This window comes from Lepidochelys kempii, chromosome 27 (genome assembly GCF_965140285.1).
Source record: "Lepidochelys kempii isolate rLepKem1 chromosome 27, rLepKem1.hap1, whole genome shotgun sequence".
NCBI lineage: Eukaryota > Metazoa > Chordata > Testudines > Cheloniidae > Lepidochelys > Lepidochelys kempii.
Window position 1 is genome coordinate 5976386 of NC_136406.1, and position 19428 is coordinate 5995813.

Below are 19428 nucleotides of genomic sequence, written 5' to 3' on the forward strand. Positions count from 1 at the left end.
CTGTAAGGCATCTTGTCTAATCCTTTAACCATTCCTGGGGCTCTTCTCCGAACCCTTTTCAATTTATCAATATCCTTGTTGAACTGTGGGCACCGGAACTGGACACAATGTTCCAGCATCAGTTGCACCCCTGCCAAATACAGAGTATCCTACTCGAGAGTCCCCCGTTTATCCATCCCAGAATCGCATTAGCTCTTTTGGCCACAGCGTCGCACTGGGAGCTCATGGTCAGCTGATTATCCACCACGACCCCCACATCTTTTTCAGAGTCCCTGCTTCCCAGGCTAGACTCCCCTGCCCTGTAAGTATGGCCGACATTCTTTGCTCCGGGGAGAGGGCATCTAAGACTCAAATCCTCCCTAAAACAGGAGAGTTCAGCTAAACTAACTAAACCACTATCTCCAGTAAAAATTATTAACTATCAAAAATTGCTATTTTCAAAATGTAAAGAGAAAAACTTCAGTGGAGCAGGAGATCGGACACTGCTGCTGGCTCTGTCTCACAGCCAGAGGCCCTGAGAAGGAACTGAGGGTTGGCTGGTTGCTTAACCCCCATTGTGCCCTCGGTAAGAGGGGGCTTGAGGACATGGAGAGCACAGCTAAAGCATTCTGATCTCCAGTGCATGGGGAGCATGTGCACCAGAAGTGCAGCACATCTGGCAAACAGTCAGTGTAAATGGAGGTTACAGTTTGGTTCAGACATACTCCACTCTGTCACACTAGTACTCCTGTTACCTTGCCAGTGTAGGGGATTCCAGCCTTGTAGGTAGTGTCAGCGTCCTCAAAGATCACCATAGCGATTTCAGACACATTTTCAGATATCGCAGCGCTTGGTTGCGTTGAGCTCCACCCCTAGCAGGAGAGGGAGGGACGATAGGAAGAAGGTGCTGGGAGCGACACCAGAGTTCAGGCTACGTCCCAGATTTCTCTCCATAACAATACGTGCAGCTGTTTCTACCCCGTCTTGCTGTGGGTTGGAGGGTGTGATCTTGGTGGAGAATTTGGGAAGTTCGGCAGGGATCGGAGAAGGATTTTCCTGGGGAATCTGGAAGCTAGAAAATTTAGATCCTACTTCCTCTGGGGCTTAATCTCAAACCAGCCACTTGACATTTGGCAGCAGGCTCTCCTGGAGCTGCAGCCCTTTCCCCAGCAGAGAGCTCTTAACTGAACGGCCCCAGAGCTGACCCCGCACATAGGCCTCTCGGCACAGTGCCTGCCCCCAGAAAGGGCTGTTTTCAGAAGTGCCCAGTGACCCGTTGCCATTCTGGACCTGCTGTCGTCCAGCCACTTCGCCATCGCTGATGTCAGCACCCAAGGGTAACGCTGTAGCCACCCCACAGTTACAGTTTTCAGCCAAATGGGTGTCAACCGCTCTGGAAATCAGGATTCTTCTGGGTTATATGTGGAGTTATCTGGGGTCATTACTAAGCGATTAGCACTTGCAGTTTTGAATGCTAAGCGCTGAGGTCACTGAGGCCGTGACTCAGGACCCAGCGACACAGGCTGGGCCTTCACTCCACTCTGCCAGCTCAGTCCAAAGCCAGAGGCCACTCGCAGGAGGCTGTTTAGTCTTTGCATGAATGTACCCAGGTCTAAACTCCTCATGAGGGATTGATCCAGAGATGGGCTGAACCAGAAACCCAGATCCAACCCGCAAATGCTACCTCTTGGGCCCATCTCTAAAGCAGCTGGGCTACAAATGACATTACCACATGTAAAAAGAACAGGAGGACTTGTGGCACCTTAGAGACTAACCAGTTTATCTGAGCATAAGCTTTCATGAGCTACAGCTCACTGAATGCATCTGATGAAGTGGAAAATACAGTGGGGAGATTTTATATACACAGAGAACATGAAACAATGGGTGTTACCATACACACTGTAACCAGAGTGATCAAGTAAGGTGAGCTATTACCAGCAGGAGAGCGGAGGCGGGAGGGAGGAAAACCTTTTGTAGTGATAATCAAGGTGGGTCATTTCCAGCAGTTGACAAGAACGTGTGAGGAACAGTGTGTGTGTGTGTGGGGAAATAGTTTTACTTTGTGTAATGACCCATCCACTCCCAGTCTTTATTCAAGCCTAATTTAATTGTATCCAGTTTGCAAATTAATTCCAACACCACACAACAAAAACATTAACCCAGGAACCTATCCTTGCAACAAAGCCCGTTGCCAACTCTGTCCACATATTTGTTCAGGGGACAGCATCATAGGGCCTAATCACATCAGCCACACTATCAGAGGCTCGTTCACCTGCACATCTGCCCATGCGATATATGCCATCATGTGCCAGCAATGCCCCTCTGCCATGTACATTGGCCAAACTAGACAGTCTCTACGTAAAAGAATAAATGGACACAAATCAGATATAAAGAATAACATTAAAAAACCCATCAGAGAACACTTCAATCTCTTTACAGACCTAAAAGTGGCAATTCTGCAACAACAAAAAACTTCAAAACCAGACTCCAATGAGAGACTGCTGAATTGGAATTAATTTGCAAACTGGATACAATTAACTTAGGCTTGAATAGAGACTGGGAGTGGATGGGTCATTACACAAAGTAAAACTATTCCTCCCCCGCTGTCCTGCTGGTAATAGCTCACCTTACCATACACACTGTAACAAGAGTGATCCGGTAACACCCATTGTTTCATGTTCTCTGTGTATATAAAATATCCCCACTGTATTTTCCACTGCATGCATCCGATGAAGTGAGCTGTAGCTCATGAAAGCTTATGCTCAAATAAATTGGTTAGTCTCTAAGGTGCCACAAGTCCTCCTTTTCTTTTTGCGGATACAGACTAACACGGCTGCTACTCTGAAACCTGTCATTACCACATGTGCAAGTGAGACCCCTCTGTCTCTGGGGGTTTACTGCTGGGGGTTGCCTGGGGGCGTGCATGTGTGCTTGATTTCAGTCCCACCTGTCCCCTCCTCCATGAGAGAGGCCTTGGCCTGGAGGCTCCTCTTGTAGCCAGAGTGGGTCAGGTTGAAGGGAGCCGTCCCCACCTCTCTGGAAAAGCAGCCGTTGCTCTCAGTCTGGAGGGAGAGAATCACGGCCCATTAGCAGCAGCTCTGCAGCAGGCCCTGCAGGTGTCAGCTCAGCAGGTCTCTAATCGGGCTTGGCCTGGTGAGCGCTTGGGAGACACTCAAAGAAAACCTGGGTACTGAAGTCAGCAGCAGGGGGAGCTCACACCTTGGAGTCGGCCCTGACACCGGTATCCCAGCGCGGCGCTAGGGGGCGCTGTGCAGCTGGAGCTGCTGTGGATGGATGAGACGTAAAACAGAGGCCCTGGTCACTTGTGACCATCCCCTGGTGCTTGTCCCCCATCGTCGTGTTAACGCTGGATAATTCCAATTGGTCCCCCAACCCCGCAGGACTGAGAGCATTCGGGGAGATCTGTGTCTTTACAGTGCCCCCGCCTAACGAGAGCTGCTGATGAGGAAGGGAGGCCCCGTAACCTGGGACACTGGCCTAGGTCTGGAGAGACCGGGGGGCAAGTCCCTGCTCTGCCACAGACTGCCTGCAAGTCCCTCTGAGTACAGCTCCAGCAGAAACACCCTGCGGCACCGAGTCTCAGAGCCCAGCTGTGGGGCTAAAACCAGCAGGTCGACGTTTGGGTCCAGGCTCTAGACCCAGGGAGGGGGGAGGGTCTCGGAGCCCAGGCTGCAGCCGAGCATCTACACTGTTACTTTAGCACCACGGCGCAAGCCCCAGGCAGCAGAGCTGTGCTCAGAGATGCTGCCACAGGGTTTTTGCTGCGCAGACGGACCCTGAGCATCTCCGTGCCTCAGTTCCCCATCTGTACAATGCAGACAGGAGCCTGCCCCACCTCCCGGGGCTAGGAGGGTCAGTGAGGCCCTGAGATATTATGTTGAAGGAGGGGGGGCCATATAAGTCCCTGAGCCCTGCTACACAGCTGCCAGTCCCCACCCCCCAGCCTGCCAGACGGGGACCCTGACGGATCCAGGGCCTGATTCGCCTGCACTGACACCAGCTTTACACCAATGTCACCAACATCATCAAGGCAGATCACAGCGCCCCCTCTGGCTAGTGTAAGAAAAACATGGAGAGGAGTCTCCTCCAGCAGCATGCCATGTACCTCCCGTCTCCCCATCCCCATTCGCGCTCACCTCGCCAGTGAGCTCTGTGCACCAAATTAGCGCCACTTAAGAACTGAACCTGTGATATGATGGTTGTTTCTCCCGACACAGGCTGGCCTGGACCCTCCCCAGGACAGGCTTCCCATAGCTGTATCTGTTTAGCAGAGGGGAGGGAGACGGTAAAGGGGAGGGGAGGGGCGCAACACCCCTGCCCGTGGTGGGGTCCCTGCTGTGGTGGGGCTGGTCATGCGGATGGGAGTGAGAGCCCCAGGGAGCCCTGCCTGGCCATGAGCATGGGGCAGAGCGGGGTGCAGGCAGGGAAGGGGCAGGTCTGATCCTGGCCTGGGGGCGGTACCAGCCCCCCCCTTTATCGGCCTGGCAGCGCTGCTTTCAGACTCACCAACCGCACACTCGCAGCAGGATCGTCTCATCCAGCACCGTCACCACGGGGGGCAGCTCAAGGATCACTTTGAACTTGGGCAGCACTGGGGGGCAGCGAGGGACAGGGTGAAACTGGGGTTTCATTGTGATCCTCGGCCTTGGAGCTTCTCCCTGGGTCTTGCAGCCCCCTCACCAACCTGCCAGCTGGGCTGGGAAGGGGAAAGGCCCAGAAATGCAGCAGGGCTGGGCAGAGGCTTTAGGCTGTAGCAGTAGGGTTGCCAGCTGTCCAGTTTTCGACTGGAACGCCCGGGTGAAAAGGGACCCTGATGGCTCTGGTTGGCAACACTGACCGGGCTGTTAAAAGTCCAGTTGGCGGAGCAATGGGGCTAAGGCAGGCTCCCTGCATGCTGTGGCTATGTGCTGGTCCCAGAAGCTGCAGCATGTCCCCCCTCTGGCTCCTACTCATAGGGGCAGCCAGGGGGCTCCTCACGCGACCCCAGCCTCAAACATCCGTTGGGGATCAGGGTGGTGGGAGGCAGTTGAGGGGGTCAGGGGCAGGTGTCTGGGGCAAGGGTGAGAGTAGAAGGCATTTGGGGAGGTCAGGGGCAAAGGTCTGGGGGAGGCAGTTGGGGGGGGTCAGGGGCAGGTGTCTGGGGCGAGGGTGGGGGTAGGTGACATCAGAAGTCTTCTCTCCCCCTCCCCCACATGAGCCAGAGGAGGTTTTTTTGTGTGGGAGGGGGAGGATGGAGAGGGGGCCACTGACATTTCCCACTCCCTCACAGCAACACCCACTCTGGGAAGGGTGTGTATGTGCGAAGAGCCCTTTGTGCTTCAGGGGCTGAGCAGAGGTGGGGCTGGGGGGTACAGGGCAGATGTGGGTGGGTGCTAAGGTGGGGCTGGGGGGATAGAGTTAGATGCTGGGTGGTTGGTGAGAAGCTGGAAGCTCTGTCCCGTCCGGCAGCCAGCGAGCTCCATCAGCAGGGGCCAGGGTCAGCTTCCGCGATAATTTGGGTGACATGGTAACTGCCCCCATACACCTCCCACGGACACTGGGAGGTGGCAGGGGGTGGGGTGGCTGGAGAAATCCAAAGCAGACCAAAAACATGAAACGGTCATGGTTTTGACTCATGATGTTGGACCCACGGACATCTCGCCGCAAGGAGACTCAGGAATCCCCCTCCCTCCCCATGTGCTGGACCCGCGGCCTCGGTCGCTGTCCTGGGCCCCGCTGCCCACCGTATTCCTCCACGCTGAACGAGTGCCTCGTCCCCTGCGCCTGGATGGCGTAGGTCCCCAGGGTCGGCTCTGCAGACAGTGGGAGGGACAGATCCACGATGCCCTGCTGCGGAGTCACATCTCGCCACTGGGCGATGCGGTTCCCACTGGGATCCTGGCACACGGACACGCCCTGCTCAGCAGCTGCCCCCACACACGGCTCGTCCCCGGCAGCCCCCGAGTGCCTCGTGCTGCCGACGGGGCTGGATCGACGGCCGGGGGCTCAAATCCTTCTCCTTAGCCTGGAGCAGGCACCTCCGGGCAGCCGCTGGGCAAGGGGGCCCTGCCAGTGCCCCTCAGCCCTGACCCGAGGGCACCGCCTGGGGGGGGAACAGGCTCCCAAGGGACGCCCCATCTCCAGCCTGGATGAAGCCCAGGGAACAGGCTGTAGGGACCATTTCCATCTCAGTTCTAGGTCTCTGTGGGTATGTTCCCTGTCCCCTTCCCCACACACAGCCCTCCCAAACCTCCACCCCTCCCCTCTGCCCCTGCAGCTCCCAAAGACCCTCCCTCCTCCCCTGCCCTTCCCCCATTCAGGCTCCCACGGGAGCTCCCCGCTGAGTTCCCCACTGGCCTGATCAAGTCACTGCCTGACCCAGAGTTCGGGGGCTGGGAACATTCGGAGTGAGCGACTCAGGCAGGGATCCCAGCCAGCCCCAAACCCACCTGCCTCCTGGACAGACAGCCCCAGACGCTGCAATGGGGGGTGGGAGGACGTAACCTGATGGCACAAATGTCCCCTCCCTGCCCCCCATGTGGTCCAGCCTAGAAACACCCTGTGCTCTAGGACGCTTTGCACCCCCACAGCGGGGCAGAGGGGTCTAGAGCTGGATTGCTGGACACTGTGGTCACAGCCCAGACTCCTCTGGGATCCCCACGACTGAACACCCCTGGGTGCCCTCAGATGAGCCAGACAGGAAGAGGAGGAGGCTGGAGAGGCACAGACTGACCTGCAGAGTCACCAGGGGCAGCTGCAAAGCAAACAGACAGGAGATGGCTGGTTAGAGGGACAGGAAACACCCCCCCCCCCGCCCAGGGCTCTGCCTGTGACCTCCCCAGGGCCGGGGTGTCTCTGAGGCCAGGGGGGATCATGCAGACAGCAGCAGGGTGACCGAGAGAGCAGGGACCGGAAGGGGAGCCCACAGCCCTGCGCACACTGGGACCATGAGGCTGGCGCCTCGCACCTCCTCTCCCTGCAGTGGCGGATGCAGGGCAATGGGTGGCTGGTCTGTGCGTGGAGGAGCAGGGCGAGAGGCTGGGGTCTCTGCCAAGGGGCAGTCGAAGGGCTGGGGGTCTGTGTTGCAGCCAGTGGCCGGGCGAGATGGCTGGGAGGGGAGCTGTCAATCTGTATTTCCACACTGGGCCCGATTCTGCCACCTCACTCAGAGCGCCCAGCGCGGTTAGGCTGAAAGGTGCTAATGACTGTCATCCTGGGGGTGGGGGGCTGGCATCCACAGCCAATCACAGACTTCACTAAAGCCAGGGGGTGCCCAGTGCCCTCATTCAGGCTCCATGCCATGTGCAATCACCCCTCTCTGCGTAGTAAAGAGACTGCAAACAACAGAGGCGACTGCCCAAGGCACTAGGCCCCAAGGGGCGGGTCCGCACTGCTGTTTTCAGCCGGCCAGCACAAGCCCTGCTATTGCAAGTCTGTTAACCTGCCCTGGGAGACTCGCCCCCAGCAGCAGTGAAGACCGGGGTGGCGGCTGAGGCGTTCCCAGGATACCGGAGATCCCGGTGTTTCCAGGAATGGCGAGGGCCCTCCCCGCTGGCGTGACCTCCCACACGCGGTGTGTGTGAGTTCACGCCAGCAGGGGCGGAGCAGTGTGCTCTTCCAAAGGGCGCCCGCCATCCAGTACCAGACATAAGCATGTCCTGGACGGGGCAAACCACCCCGGAAGAGGACTGTCTGATTTCAAACTGGATGAATGGCCTGCCTGGTGTAAACATACTTGAGATGTTCAGTGCACCAGGGCCCTGTTACCCTGCCCCCCGGCCCCTGCCCCCCGCTCTCACCTTCCTGGGACTGGGAATGAAGTCTTTGTCCAAACTGACGATTCGAAACTTCACTGGAAAGGAGCAGAGGCAGAGGTGGGATCAGCCCCGGCTTGGTTTGTCTGAGTGAATTCCCAGCTGGGGAAGGTGCCAGCCGGATGCCCGGGCACTGACGGCCTCTGTGAACCCGCAGAATGGGCACAGCCCGGGCAGTGCAGCGCCAGCTTCCCCACGCTGCCCTCTGCCAATGACCACGGCCCTGCCCTGCGCGGCTGGAAGCTGCCGGGGGGCCGATCGGTGTCCCTGCCGCGTCTGTGCCATCACCACGGACGGGCTGAGACCCCCACTTGGTTCCATACAGGCCCCCAAACAGGCCTCAGGCTTTGGGCCTCTCGCCCCCTGGGACCGGGTGCAGACAGGCCTAGAAGTGAGAGACCCGTGTCCCTCACGAGGCCCCCAGCCTGACCCCAGGGCCCAGGAGTCCGTCCCAAGGGGCTGGGGCCCCAGGACTCTCCCTCCAGCAGCTCCTGCCCTCTCACCTGTCTGTCCCGGCTTGTAGACGGCCTTGTCCGTCTGCACCAAGGTCCCGGACTCCAGTGCCTGCAGCAGCACTTTCTTCCGCTCAGAGAAGTGCAGGGCATCTCCCCGGATCGAGACGTGCAGCTCCGCCGCTTCCTGCCGCCCCCCGGATGGGGCTGGCACCTGCACACGGGGAACCCCAGCAAGGCCACAGCGGCTGGTAACGGGCCGGTCGTGGTGCAGACCCGCTATCGCGTGGGCAGGGGGGCCGTGGTGTTTGGGAGTCCCTGTTCCAGCCCCCCAAAACACAGGAACCCCCTCCCCAGCCTGGGGCCCTGAACGGGAGGGAGCATGAACCTGGGGCGCTCGATGGAGTTGGAAGCCAAGGCGCTCTGTACCCCCCACCCCATCCCCGCTCCCTCCTGCCTGTCGCTGCTGAGGGATGGTCTCGAGTCCTGCGGCTACAGCTGCCCAGTGAGTGACCAGCTCCGTGCCCAGGGCCAGTCCCCGAGCCCTGCTGTGCCCGGGCCCTGAGGCTGGGCGGGGGCTGCAGACCCGGGGCTGACGGGCTCCGTGCCCAGGGCCAGTCCCCGAGCCCTGCTGTGCCCGGGCCCTGAGGCTGGGCGGGGGCTGCAGACCCGGGGCTGACGGGCTCCGTGCCCAGGGCCAGTCCCCGAGCCCTGCTGTGCCCGGGCCCTGAGGCTGGGCGGGGGCTGCAGACCCGGGGCTGACGGGCTCCGTGCCCATGGCCAGTGCCCGGGGCCGTGCCCATGGCTGCGGGCGGGGGCTCACCTGGAAGCGCACGTTCTCGTGCAGACGGGGCTCCTGGACCTCTCTCTCCAGCAGGGGGATAGCGCTGGGCCCATCCCCCCTCTCCAGCCGGACGCTCACCCGGACGGTCTCGTTGAGGTCGCTGAGATGAACTGACACCGTCCCCGAGTGCGGGTGGTAGAGCACGGCAGGGCTCACCACCACATAGCGCCTGGGGAGGGGAACGCACCATGGGCAGTGCGGGAGGGGACAGCCCAGAGCCTCCCCCAGGGCCGGGCGTGACTCCCGATTCCTGAGTGTCCCTCCTGCTGGGGACAGGCCTGGGTCGACGGGGCTGGAGCTGGTTCGTTTCTCTAACCACAGGGCAGGGGCAGGGCAAGGCCCCCCGCTGCATCCCCTGCCCCAGCCTGCCTCCCGCGGAGCTGGAGGGGCCTCAGGGGCACAGAGAGGGGCTCAGTTCCCGTCCATCCCCGTCCTCTCGGCTGCTCGGTCTCCCCAGAAGGGGGCGGCTAGTGGTGCTGAGAGTGAGCAGAGACCCCTGTGCATGACGTGGGCGGTGGGGGGGGCTGATTAGTCTGGGGCTGGACTGAGCACCTGAGCCCTTTGCAGCCAGTAACCGGCTTTAGATACAACCTGTCATAAATATAAAGGGAAGGGTAAACCCCTTTAAAATCCCTCCTGGCCAGAGGAAAAATCCTCTCACCTGTAGAGGGTTAAGAAGCTAAAGGTAACCTCGCTGGCACCTGCCAAAATGACCAATGAGGAGACAAGATATTTTCAAAAGCTGGGAGGAGGCAGAAAAACAAAGGGTCTGGGTCTGTCTGGGTGATGCTATAGCCAGGGACAGAACAGGAATGGAGTCTTAGGACTTAGTAAGTAATCTAGCTAGGTATGTGTTAGATTATGATTTCTTTAAATGGCTGAGAAAAGAACTGTGCTGAATAGAATGACTATTCCTGTCTGTGTGTCTTTTTTGTAACTTAAGGTTTTGCCTAGAGGGATTCTCTATGTTTTGAATCTAATTACCCTTTAAGGTATCTACCATCCTGATTTTACAGAAGTGATTCTTTTTTACTTCTATTAAAAGTCTTCTTGTAAGGAAACTGAATGCTTTTTCATTGTTCTCAGATCCAAGGGTTTGGGTTTGTGGTCACCTATGCAAATTGGTGAGGATTTTTACCAAATCTTCCCCAGGAAGTGGGGTGCAAGGGTTGGGAGGATTTTGGGGGGAAAGACGTGTCCAAACTACGTTTTCTCAGGAACCCAGATAAAGTTTGGTGGTGGCAATGGAAGTCCAGGGGCAAAGGGTAAAATAGTTTGTACCTTGGGGAAGTTTTAACCTAAGCTGGTAAAAGTAAGCTTAGGAGGTTTTCATGGAGTTCCCCACATCTGTACCCTAGAGTTCAGAGTGGGGAAGGAACCTTGCCACAACCCCACCTCCAGGCCACTCTGCACCCCGGGGCCTCCGCCCGCTCTCACAGGGACCCTTCAGTGTTTGCACCTTCGGGGCACTCCCAGGTTCTGGCTGAGATGTTTGTTTAACGCTCTGTGTTCATCGGTAATTACTGTTCTATTTCATTGGGGCCTAGAGACCCATCCGAGCTTGGTCCCCCTGCACTCGGGCTGGACAGACCCTCAGACAGAGACAGGCCGTGGCCCGAGGAGGTGACAGGCTGACAGAGCAGGCGGCCACAGAGGATTATCATCCCATGGTACAGAGCCTAGCTGAGGCTCAGAGGGTCGGTGTCTGGCTGGGGGCGCACAGGGCAACTGCAGCAGAGCCGGGCACTGAACCCAGCTCTCCCACGCCCCAAGCCACTGTCTTAACCAGAGCCAACCTCCCCCGGTGCTTGGAGGGGAAGGAACAAGGGGCCCAGGAGGGACCCAGCATCGGGGTCTGAGTTCCCGGGGAGAACGGAACTGTCCCGTCAGTTTTGGATCAAGCAGCCCCCTCATCGGTGCCCTCGGCTGCTCCCCCTCTGGGTCTTTCTTCCTCGCGCTCTCCCCCGCTCTGTGCTGGAGACCAGCCTGCTCTGCCCTGGTACAGACTCTGGAGCCAGAGTTTTGCTTTGATCCAGGGTAAACAAGGGTCATGTCAGGTCTCTGGCTGGGGCTGGGGGATGCAGCCAGGACAATAGTTAAACACCACCCACAGCTGCTGGATTCGAGGCTCTGACGGGTCGTTGCAAAGGTTTAGGTGGGCCAGGAGGTCCCTTGCATTGGTTACATGGCAGGGGGTGGGGCCCCTCTGGGGGTCCGTGGTGGTGCAGGAGCCCAGATCCTGGGAAAGCCCTGGCCGGAGCAGGTGGGAGGCACTTGCTGAGAAATGAGTTTGTTAAAGTGGGTTCTGGCAGCGACCCCACTACTGCAAAGCAAATGAGAAGAACATTGGGGTTGCTGAGCATGTCTCGTGAAAACCCCATTCACGATCGCTGCTAACGTTCTCAAACTGGGACTGCCGGGGAGGAACTTTCCAAGCTCAGGCTCTGCTTTGGGTGGAATTTTTTTGGTAAACTTTCAGCAAAAACTAATCACACCATTTCTTAGAACACGGTTAGCATTAACACAGGTAGGTTTTTCCAGGGCAGTCCATTTTTCTGAGTATTTCTTTGAGGAGTTCCAGCACCTCCAGGCCTTGGAGCCTGGAATTGAAATTTGGCAGGGGAATTGTGCTTGGCCAGGGGTGGCCAACCTGAGCCTGAGAAGGAGCCAGAATTTACCAATGTACGTTGCCAAAGAGCCACTGTAATACGTCAACAGCCCCCCGTCAGCTTCCCACCTCCACTCCCAGATCCTCCCACCCTCCGGCAGCCCCACCGATGAGCACCTCCCCCTCCCTCCCTGCACCTCCTGATCAGCTGTTTCCCGGCGTGCAGGAGGCTGGGGTGGGGGGAGGAGCGAGGGCACGGCTGGCTCAGGGGAAGGGGTGGCAAGGGGTGGAGTGGGGGCAGGGCCTGTGGCAGAGCCAGGGGTTAAGCCAGGGCTGGCCTTACCATGAGGCGGCCGCCTCCTCAGGTGCCAGACTGTGTGTGTGTGGCGGGGGGGCGTCCCTAGGACCCAGAGTGTAAAAGATGGTGTCTGCTGCTGGTGCATCTGGATTCTCTCTGCTCGAGATGCACAGAGAGCGGGGAGTGCTGGGCTGGAGGGAGGAGGGCACAAGAGACAGAACAGGCAGGCAGGAGAAAAGGGGAGAGGGAATCACAGAAAGCAGCAGGAGCTGCAGGGAGAGAGAGAGGAGGAGGTGCCTTTTATGTACCCCTCGAGCACCCCCAGGAACCTGGGCTGATTAACCCCAGCTTCTCAGGGAGCTTCCTGTGTCCTGCTGCTTCCCTGAACCCACTTGAGGAGAACAGACCATCAACTGAAGTAGTAGGAGCCAGTTAGGTCATTAAGACTCTGTTATCTTCCCTCGCTCAGGCCCTGCTACCAGCCTGCTTATTTGTCCTCTTCAATTGAGTGTTGAGAGCCACTATCGCTGGCCCAGAACAGCAGCCATGAGTGAAAGAAGAAAACGCCCCTCGGGGGCAGCATTCAGAAGAAGAAAGAAAGCAAAGGAAGCTTTTCTATCTAAGCAGGAAGGAGCTCTCCTGAGATACATAGACACAAATGTTCACAGTGAGCCTTCCGGCCCCAGGGAGGATGTGGGTGATGAGGAGATGTCTGATCTTCCAGTTAGTCAGAGTGCAGGTGACCTGGCAGCTCCTGCAGCATCCATATCTCCATCTCAAATGGATGTAACCATGCACATTCCTGAAGAAAAGTGTAGCTCAGAGAAGGGTGGGGTGGAGGCGCAAGAAACAGCGGCTGCTGAGTTTAGTTCCTTAAGTCTAGATGATCCAGGACTCTGGACCCACTTGAGCAGTAGCCTGAGGGACTTCCTTGTACTGCATAGGCCACAGCAAGTGAAAAACTTCATGTTCCCCAAAGACAATGAAAATAGAAGCTTCCATCCAACACATTACTGGCATGAAATCCCCAATGGTGACAAAGTGGAGAGGCCATGGCTTATGTACACAAAAACCCAGATGCTGCATACTGTTTTTGTTGCCAACTCTTCCAGTCTAATGTTCCAGCCACACTGGGTTCTACAGGAACAAAGGACTGGAAAAATCTGGCTGGAAATCTGGCATGCCATGAGAAGGCAGGAAATCACCAGAGAGCATTCCATAGGTGGAAAGAGCTTGAGATGAGACTAAGGTTAAAGGCCACCATAGATGATCAGCATCAAGAGAAGATTGCATCAGAGTCTCTTTACTGACAAAATGTTCTGAAAAGGCTCATTGCCATTGTGAGAATGCTCACGACCCAAAACCTAGCACTGCGTGGCACTTCAGATCAGCTGTATGTGCCGAACAGTGGAAACTTCCTTAAAATTGTGGAGCTGATGGCTGAGTTTGATGCTGGACTTCAGGAGCATCTAAGAAGAGTCACCACCCAAGAAATGTACACACACCACTACCTTGGAAAAACAATTCCAAATGAGATCATACAGTTACTGGCAACAAAAGTCACACAGAAGATTGTGGCAGATCTGAAGTCAGCAAGATATTCCTCTGTTATTCTGGACTGCACACCTGACATCAGTCATACAGAACAAATGACTTTAATGGTGCGTTTTGTAACAACAACAGAACTTAGTGAAAGTGTCCCTGCAATGGTGACGGTCAGAGAGCATTTTCTAGAATTTATTGACATTGATGATACTACAGGAGCTTTGCTTCTTAAATGTGCTTCTTAAAAAGCTGGAAGATGCGGGAATTGCGATAGCTGACACGAGAGGTCAGGGCTACGATAATGGTGCCAACATGAGAGGCAAGAACAGAGGAGAGCAGACACGGATCCAAGAGTTAAACCCTCGAGCTTTTTTGTCCCATGCAGTTCTCATTCATTGAACTCGGTGGTCAGTGATGCAGCATCAGCGTCTAGTGAGGCTGCTGAATTTTTAAATGTAATTCAAAGCATCTATGTATTTTTCTCTGCATCAACTCATCGATGGCAAATTTTGAAGCAACATCTGGGAACATCCTCTCTGACACTGAAACCACTGAGTGCCACATGATGGGAAAGTCGAGTGGAGGCGATAAAGCCTATCAAACACCAACTTGGGAAGATAGATGATGCCACCATTGCCATTATGGAGGATAAGGCTATGACAGGAACTGTTCATGGGAGAACAGGGGCAGAGGGAAATGGAATCACCAGAAACATACATAACTTCAAATTTCTGTGTGGCTTAGTGTTGTGGCATGACATACGGTTTGAAATAAATGTTGTAAGCAAGAGACTCCAAGGTGTTGACCTTGATGTATCTGGAGCAATGGAACAACTGGACAAAGCAAAGTCATACCTACAGTCTTACCTGTCAGAGGAGGGATTTCAAAATGTTCTGAAGAGTGCACAGAAGTTGCCAGAGGAACTTCATACTGAAGCTATTTTCCCACCCATTCAAGAATACAAGAGTCACCGAAGAAGAAGACATTTTGATTACAAGGGACGGGATAATCCCATAAGAGACCCCAGATAACAATTCAAAGTTGAATTCTTTAACCAGGTGCTAGATTGTGCAATACAGTCAGTTGAAGAACATTTCATGCAGCTCAAGGAACACAGCAGTATATTTGGGATGTTGTAGGACATTCCAAAACTCCTCACTATACCTGAAGAAGGCCTACACCAGCAATGCAGGGCACTAGAGACAGTGTTGACACCTGATGACATGCGCAATATTGATGCGAGTGATTTAGGTGATGAACTGAAAGCCCTTTCAAGATACATTTCAGCAGGATCAACTCCAAAGGCTTTTCTGGAATATATGTGCACAAATAAGATGGCCACCATCTTTCCAAATGCTTTTGTTGCTCTGCGCATACTTCTAACGCTTCCTGTAACAGCTGCCAGTGGAGAACGCAACTTCTCCAAGTTGAAGTTAATAAAAACACATCTACGCTCCACAATGACACAGGAGAGGCTGGTCGGCCTTGCAACCATCTCAACAGAGCATGAGCTGGCCCAGACTGTGGACCTTCAGGCAGCAGTGCAAATCTGTGCAACCAAGAAGGCACGGAAAGCACCACTTTGATTATTCAAACAGATAAAAATGCCAGTGTTTACTATGCAGACAAGAAAAGTTACATTTGCTGTTCAGGCATTTGAAAGTTAAGTGTTACTTAAAATTTTTGAACATGGCATTTTAAGTTGTTAGTTCTCCTTTATTGGGGTAGACAGCAGAGCAGTACCATGAGAGGATTAGAACAGGAAGAAGGCAGAATTGAGACCTTTCAAAGTTTTGGCCCAAGCCAGGGGGCATGGGGGGGTCATCTGAGCTCCCCGCCTCAGGTGCCAAAATGTTGTGGGCCGGTCCTGGGTTGAGCAGCGAGAATCCCCCGGCACATTGGACGGTTGGCGCCTGTAGCTCCAGCCCCAGAGTCGGTGCCTAGACAAGGAGCCGCAGATTAACTTCTGCAGAGCCGCACGTGGATACGGAGCCCCAGGTTGGCCACCCCGTTCTAGGGGAAGAAAAGGGTTTTTCCTGTTGCCATGAAAATCCACGTCGATGTGGCTAGGTTATAAAGTACAGAAAATTGCCGTTTGGACCTGGTCAGTAGAGTGTCTCAGTCACCGACAACTTGGTAGAAAATGATCTTGAATGGTTATGGATCACTGTCCTAACCGATACAGCACAAGATGGGAGGGGGGTTGCAGTTAGCTGGTGACTGGGGCAGATCACCAAATCACACTAAGGAACAGGATCAGTGGCTCCTTATGCGACTATTTATAGAATGTAGGAAAAAAAAGCTGTGTGATCATGGGGGATTTCAATGTGAGTGACACATGCTGGCAGTCTGGTGCTGCCAGTACTAAAATGTCTTTGGAATTTCTTATATATTTTCCTATCTCAAAAAGTGTTCCAGCCCCCTGGGAGTGTTCTATATGAGCTAAGAGGAACTGATCACAGAACTAAACATGAACTGTAGCCTAGGTACAGGTGATCCTGACTCGATCACATTTATAATGTGCCAAAAGAGTAACGTCCAGACCAGTAATATTTCCACTCGGTGCTTTGAAAGGGCCTGTTTCACAAAGCTGAAAACAATTATGAGCCAAACCAGCTGGGAAGAAGAATTTAATCAGAAAAATGTGAATAATAATTGTGAATTATTTAAGAACACTTTACTAGATGTCCCAAAAGCCACAACCAATCAAACTGGTTAAAAAACTGACCTGGCTCAGAGGGCAAATGAAAGCAACTATAAAATATTTTTAAAAATGATGTATATCAAAGGGAAGAAAGGAGAAGTTGACAGAAATGAATATAAATGAGGACTATAGAAAATTGATAAGGGAAGTAAAATGACACATGAAGAAATCTATGGCCAGCCAAGTTAAGGACAGTAAGAGGCATATTTTAAAGTATATTAGGAACAAAATGAATATTAACAGTGGTACTGATCCATTATCAAATCAAGTGGCAGAATTATCAATAATAATGCAGACGGGAAGCCGGAACAGGGGCGGGGGAGGGACAGCAGGCCTTGGCTCTATTACGTTCAGAAATCTGAGGGGAAGAGGTGGCATTGGGTCAGGTCCTTGGCGGAAGAGGTGGTGTGTGGGTGGCACCTCGGATGGAATGAGCGGAGTGGTGTGAGGGTGGGAGCTTGGGGAGAAGAGGCAGTGTGGGGGCAGGGCCTGAGGGGAAGGGGCGGTGCGGGGGGCATAGTTCAGTGCTGGTGTCCCCCCCAATTTAGGAAGCATCCCCCATGCCTGAATGCTGAAAAGGCAGAAAGGTTCAATAAATATTTTTGTTTTGCATTTGGGAAAAAAACAGTTGAAGTTGTTCCATTCCACTAGTATCTGGGGAGAATGTTAAACAGCAGCTACCAAAGTGAGATATTTTAAAATCAGCAGCTCCAGATAACTTATATCCAAGAGTTTTAAAAGAGCTGGCTGAGGAGCTCGCTCGACTGTTAATGGTGAAGTTGCAGAAGACTGGAAGAAAGCTTATATTGTGCCAATACTTTAAATGGTAAATGGGATGACCTGGATAATTAGTGGCCTGTCAGTCTGACATGGATCCCAGGCACAATAATGGAGTGGCTGATATGGGACTTCATTAATAAAGAATTAGAAGAGACTCTCATGATTAATGCCAATTAGCAATGGTTTATGGAAATCAGATCCTGTCAAACTAATTTGATATCTTTTTTTGATGAGCTTATAAATTTAGTAGATAAAGGTAATAATGTCAATGTAATTTACTAAGATTTCTGTGAAGTGTTTGACTTAATACCACATGACATTTTGATTAAAAAACTAGAATGATACAAAGTAATACAGCACACATTAAATGGATTAAAAACTGGCTGATAGGTCTCAAAATGTAACTGTAAATGGGGAATCATCATTGATCGAGGGGGTTGCATAGGAATCAGTTCTTGGTTCTGTGCTATTTAACATTTTTATCAATGACCTGGAAGAAAACTTAAAATCATCAGTGATAAAGACTGCAGACAACACAAAAATTGGAGGAGTGTTAAATAACGAAGATGACAGGTCACTGATACAGGGTTCTATGGATAACTTGGTAAGCTGGGCACAGGCAAACAATATGTGTTTCAGTGTAGCTCAGTGTAAATGTACACATCTAGGAACAAAGCATGTAGGCCATACTTACAGGATTGGGGACTCTGCTCTGGGAAGCGATGACTGAAAAAGTTTGGGAAGAGTGTGTGGATCAGCTGAACATGGCCTCCCAATGTGATGCTGTGGCCAAAAGGGTTAATAAGATCCTTGGATGCATAAACAGGGGAATCTGGAGTAGGAGCAGAGAGGTGATCTTATCTCTGTACAGTATCTGGCATTGGTGCGACCGCAGCTGGAATCCTGTGTCCAGTTCCAGTGTCCGTCATTCAAGAAGGATTTGATAAATTGGAGAGGGTTCAGAGAAGAGCCACGAGAATGACTAACGGATTGGAAACATGGGTTATAGTGATATCTTCAAGAGCTGAATTTATTAGCTTAGCACAGAGATGGGCTAAAGGGTGATATGGTTACAGTCTATATGTATCTACATGGGGGACAAATATTGGATAACAGGCTCTTTAATTTAGCAGAGAAAGGTATAACATGATCCAATAGCTGGAAGTTGAAGCTAGACAAATCGAGATTGGAAATATAGTGTACATTTTTAACAGTGAGGGTAATTTTTAAGTCAAGATGAGATGCTTTTCTAAAAGATCTGCTCTAGGAATTATATTTGGGAAATTCCCTGGCCTGGGTTATACAAGAGGTCTGACTAGACAATCACAATGTTCTCTTCTGGCCTTGGAATCTATCAAGCTATGAATATTTGTCTTGCTACAGTGCATCTGTGCTGAGCACACTGAGCACGCTTCAGCCCAGGTCTCTTCCATCCACATTGAATATAGGATCATTGGGACTGGCTGGGTCCTGACCTGTAGGGAGACTCACAAGGGAGCTCTGGGTTGGGAAGAGGGGGAGGGGAGAGGGTTGTTCTGTCAGCTCCCCTCCCCCACCACTGCAGACACCTACACAGCAGTGATGAGCTGCCAAAATCTTAAGAATGGGTTCCCTCCTCACCCCACGAAGGGGTGGCCCACTCCCGCCCCCCCCCAGGACTCCTGCCCCATCAAATCCCCTGCGTTCCTTGATGCCCCCCTCCACCGGGACCCCTGCCCCATCCACCCCCCCTCCCCTGTCCCCTAAATGCCCCCAGAACCGGGCAGGAGGGTCTTGTGGGCCACTGTAGTGGGTGCCCATCCCACCCCTAAGAGCCAGAGGGACCTGCCAGGGGGCAAGGTGGGGATTCCTGGCGGTTCTTACCTGGAGCAGCTCCCAGGAAGGATCTGGCAGGTCCCTCTGGCTCCTAGGGGCGGGGGAGCGTAGCTGGGGGAGAGCGGCCGCTCCCACCACTGATCACATCAAAAGTGGTGCCTTAGACACCAACTCCCTGGGTGCTCTGGGGCTGGAGCCCCCATGGGGAAAATTTTGTGGGTGCAGAGCACCCACCGCCAGCTCCCCGCCCCGCGCCCGGACCCAGCTCACCTCACCTCCGCCTCCTCCCCTGAACGCGCCGCCCTGCTCTTCTTGTCCACCCCCCAGCCCCGGCTTCCCGCGAATCAGCTGTTCGCACGGGAAGCCTGGGAGGGCTGAGAAGCAGGGGGCGGCTTCCCGCTCAGGCCCAGGGAGGTGGAGGTGAGCAGGGGTGGGGTGCAGTTCCCCTGTGCGCCCCCCCCCCACGGGTTACCTGCTGCGGCACGGGCGGCCCTCCTCACGCCCCCCCCACCCCAGCTCACCTCCGCTCCACCTCCCTGGGCCTGAGCCCAAAGCCGCCATCTGCTTCTCAGCCCTCCCCGGCTTCCTG

General features: G+C 54.1%; 1 protein-coding gene across 1 annotated transcript; it reads right to left on the reverse strand.

Annotated features, from left to right (window-relative positions):
• Positions 1–5612: 5612 nt before the first annotated feature.
• LOC144929917 (uncharacterized) lies at positions 5613–18985 on the reverse strand. Its single transcript, XM_078850725.1, has 5 exons — positions 18888–18985; positions 8297–9258; positions 7779–7831; positions 6713–6733; positions 5613–5877 (listed from the first exon to the last, which is right to left on the reverse strand). The coding sequence occupies exons 2-5, from the start codon at positions 9021–9023 to the stop codon at positions 5653–5655; spliced, it is 1026 nt and encodes a 341-aa protein (XP_078706851.1). The 5' UTR covers positions 9024–9258; positions 18888–18985; the 3' UTR covers positions 5613–5652.
• Between the last annotated feature and the right edge of the window lie 443 nt (positions 18986–19428).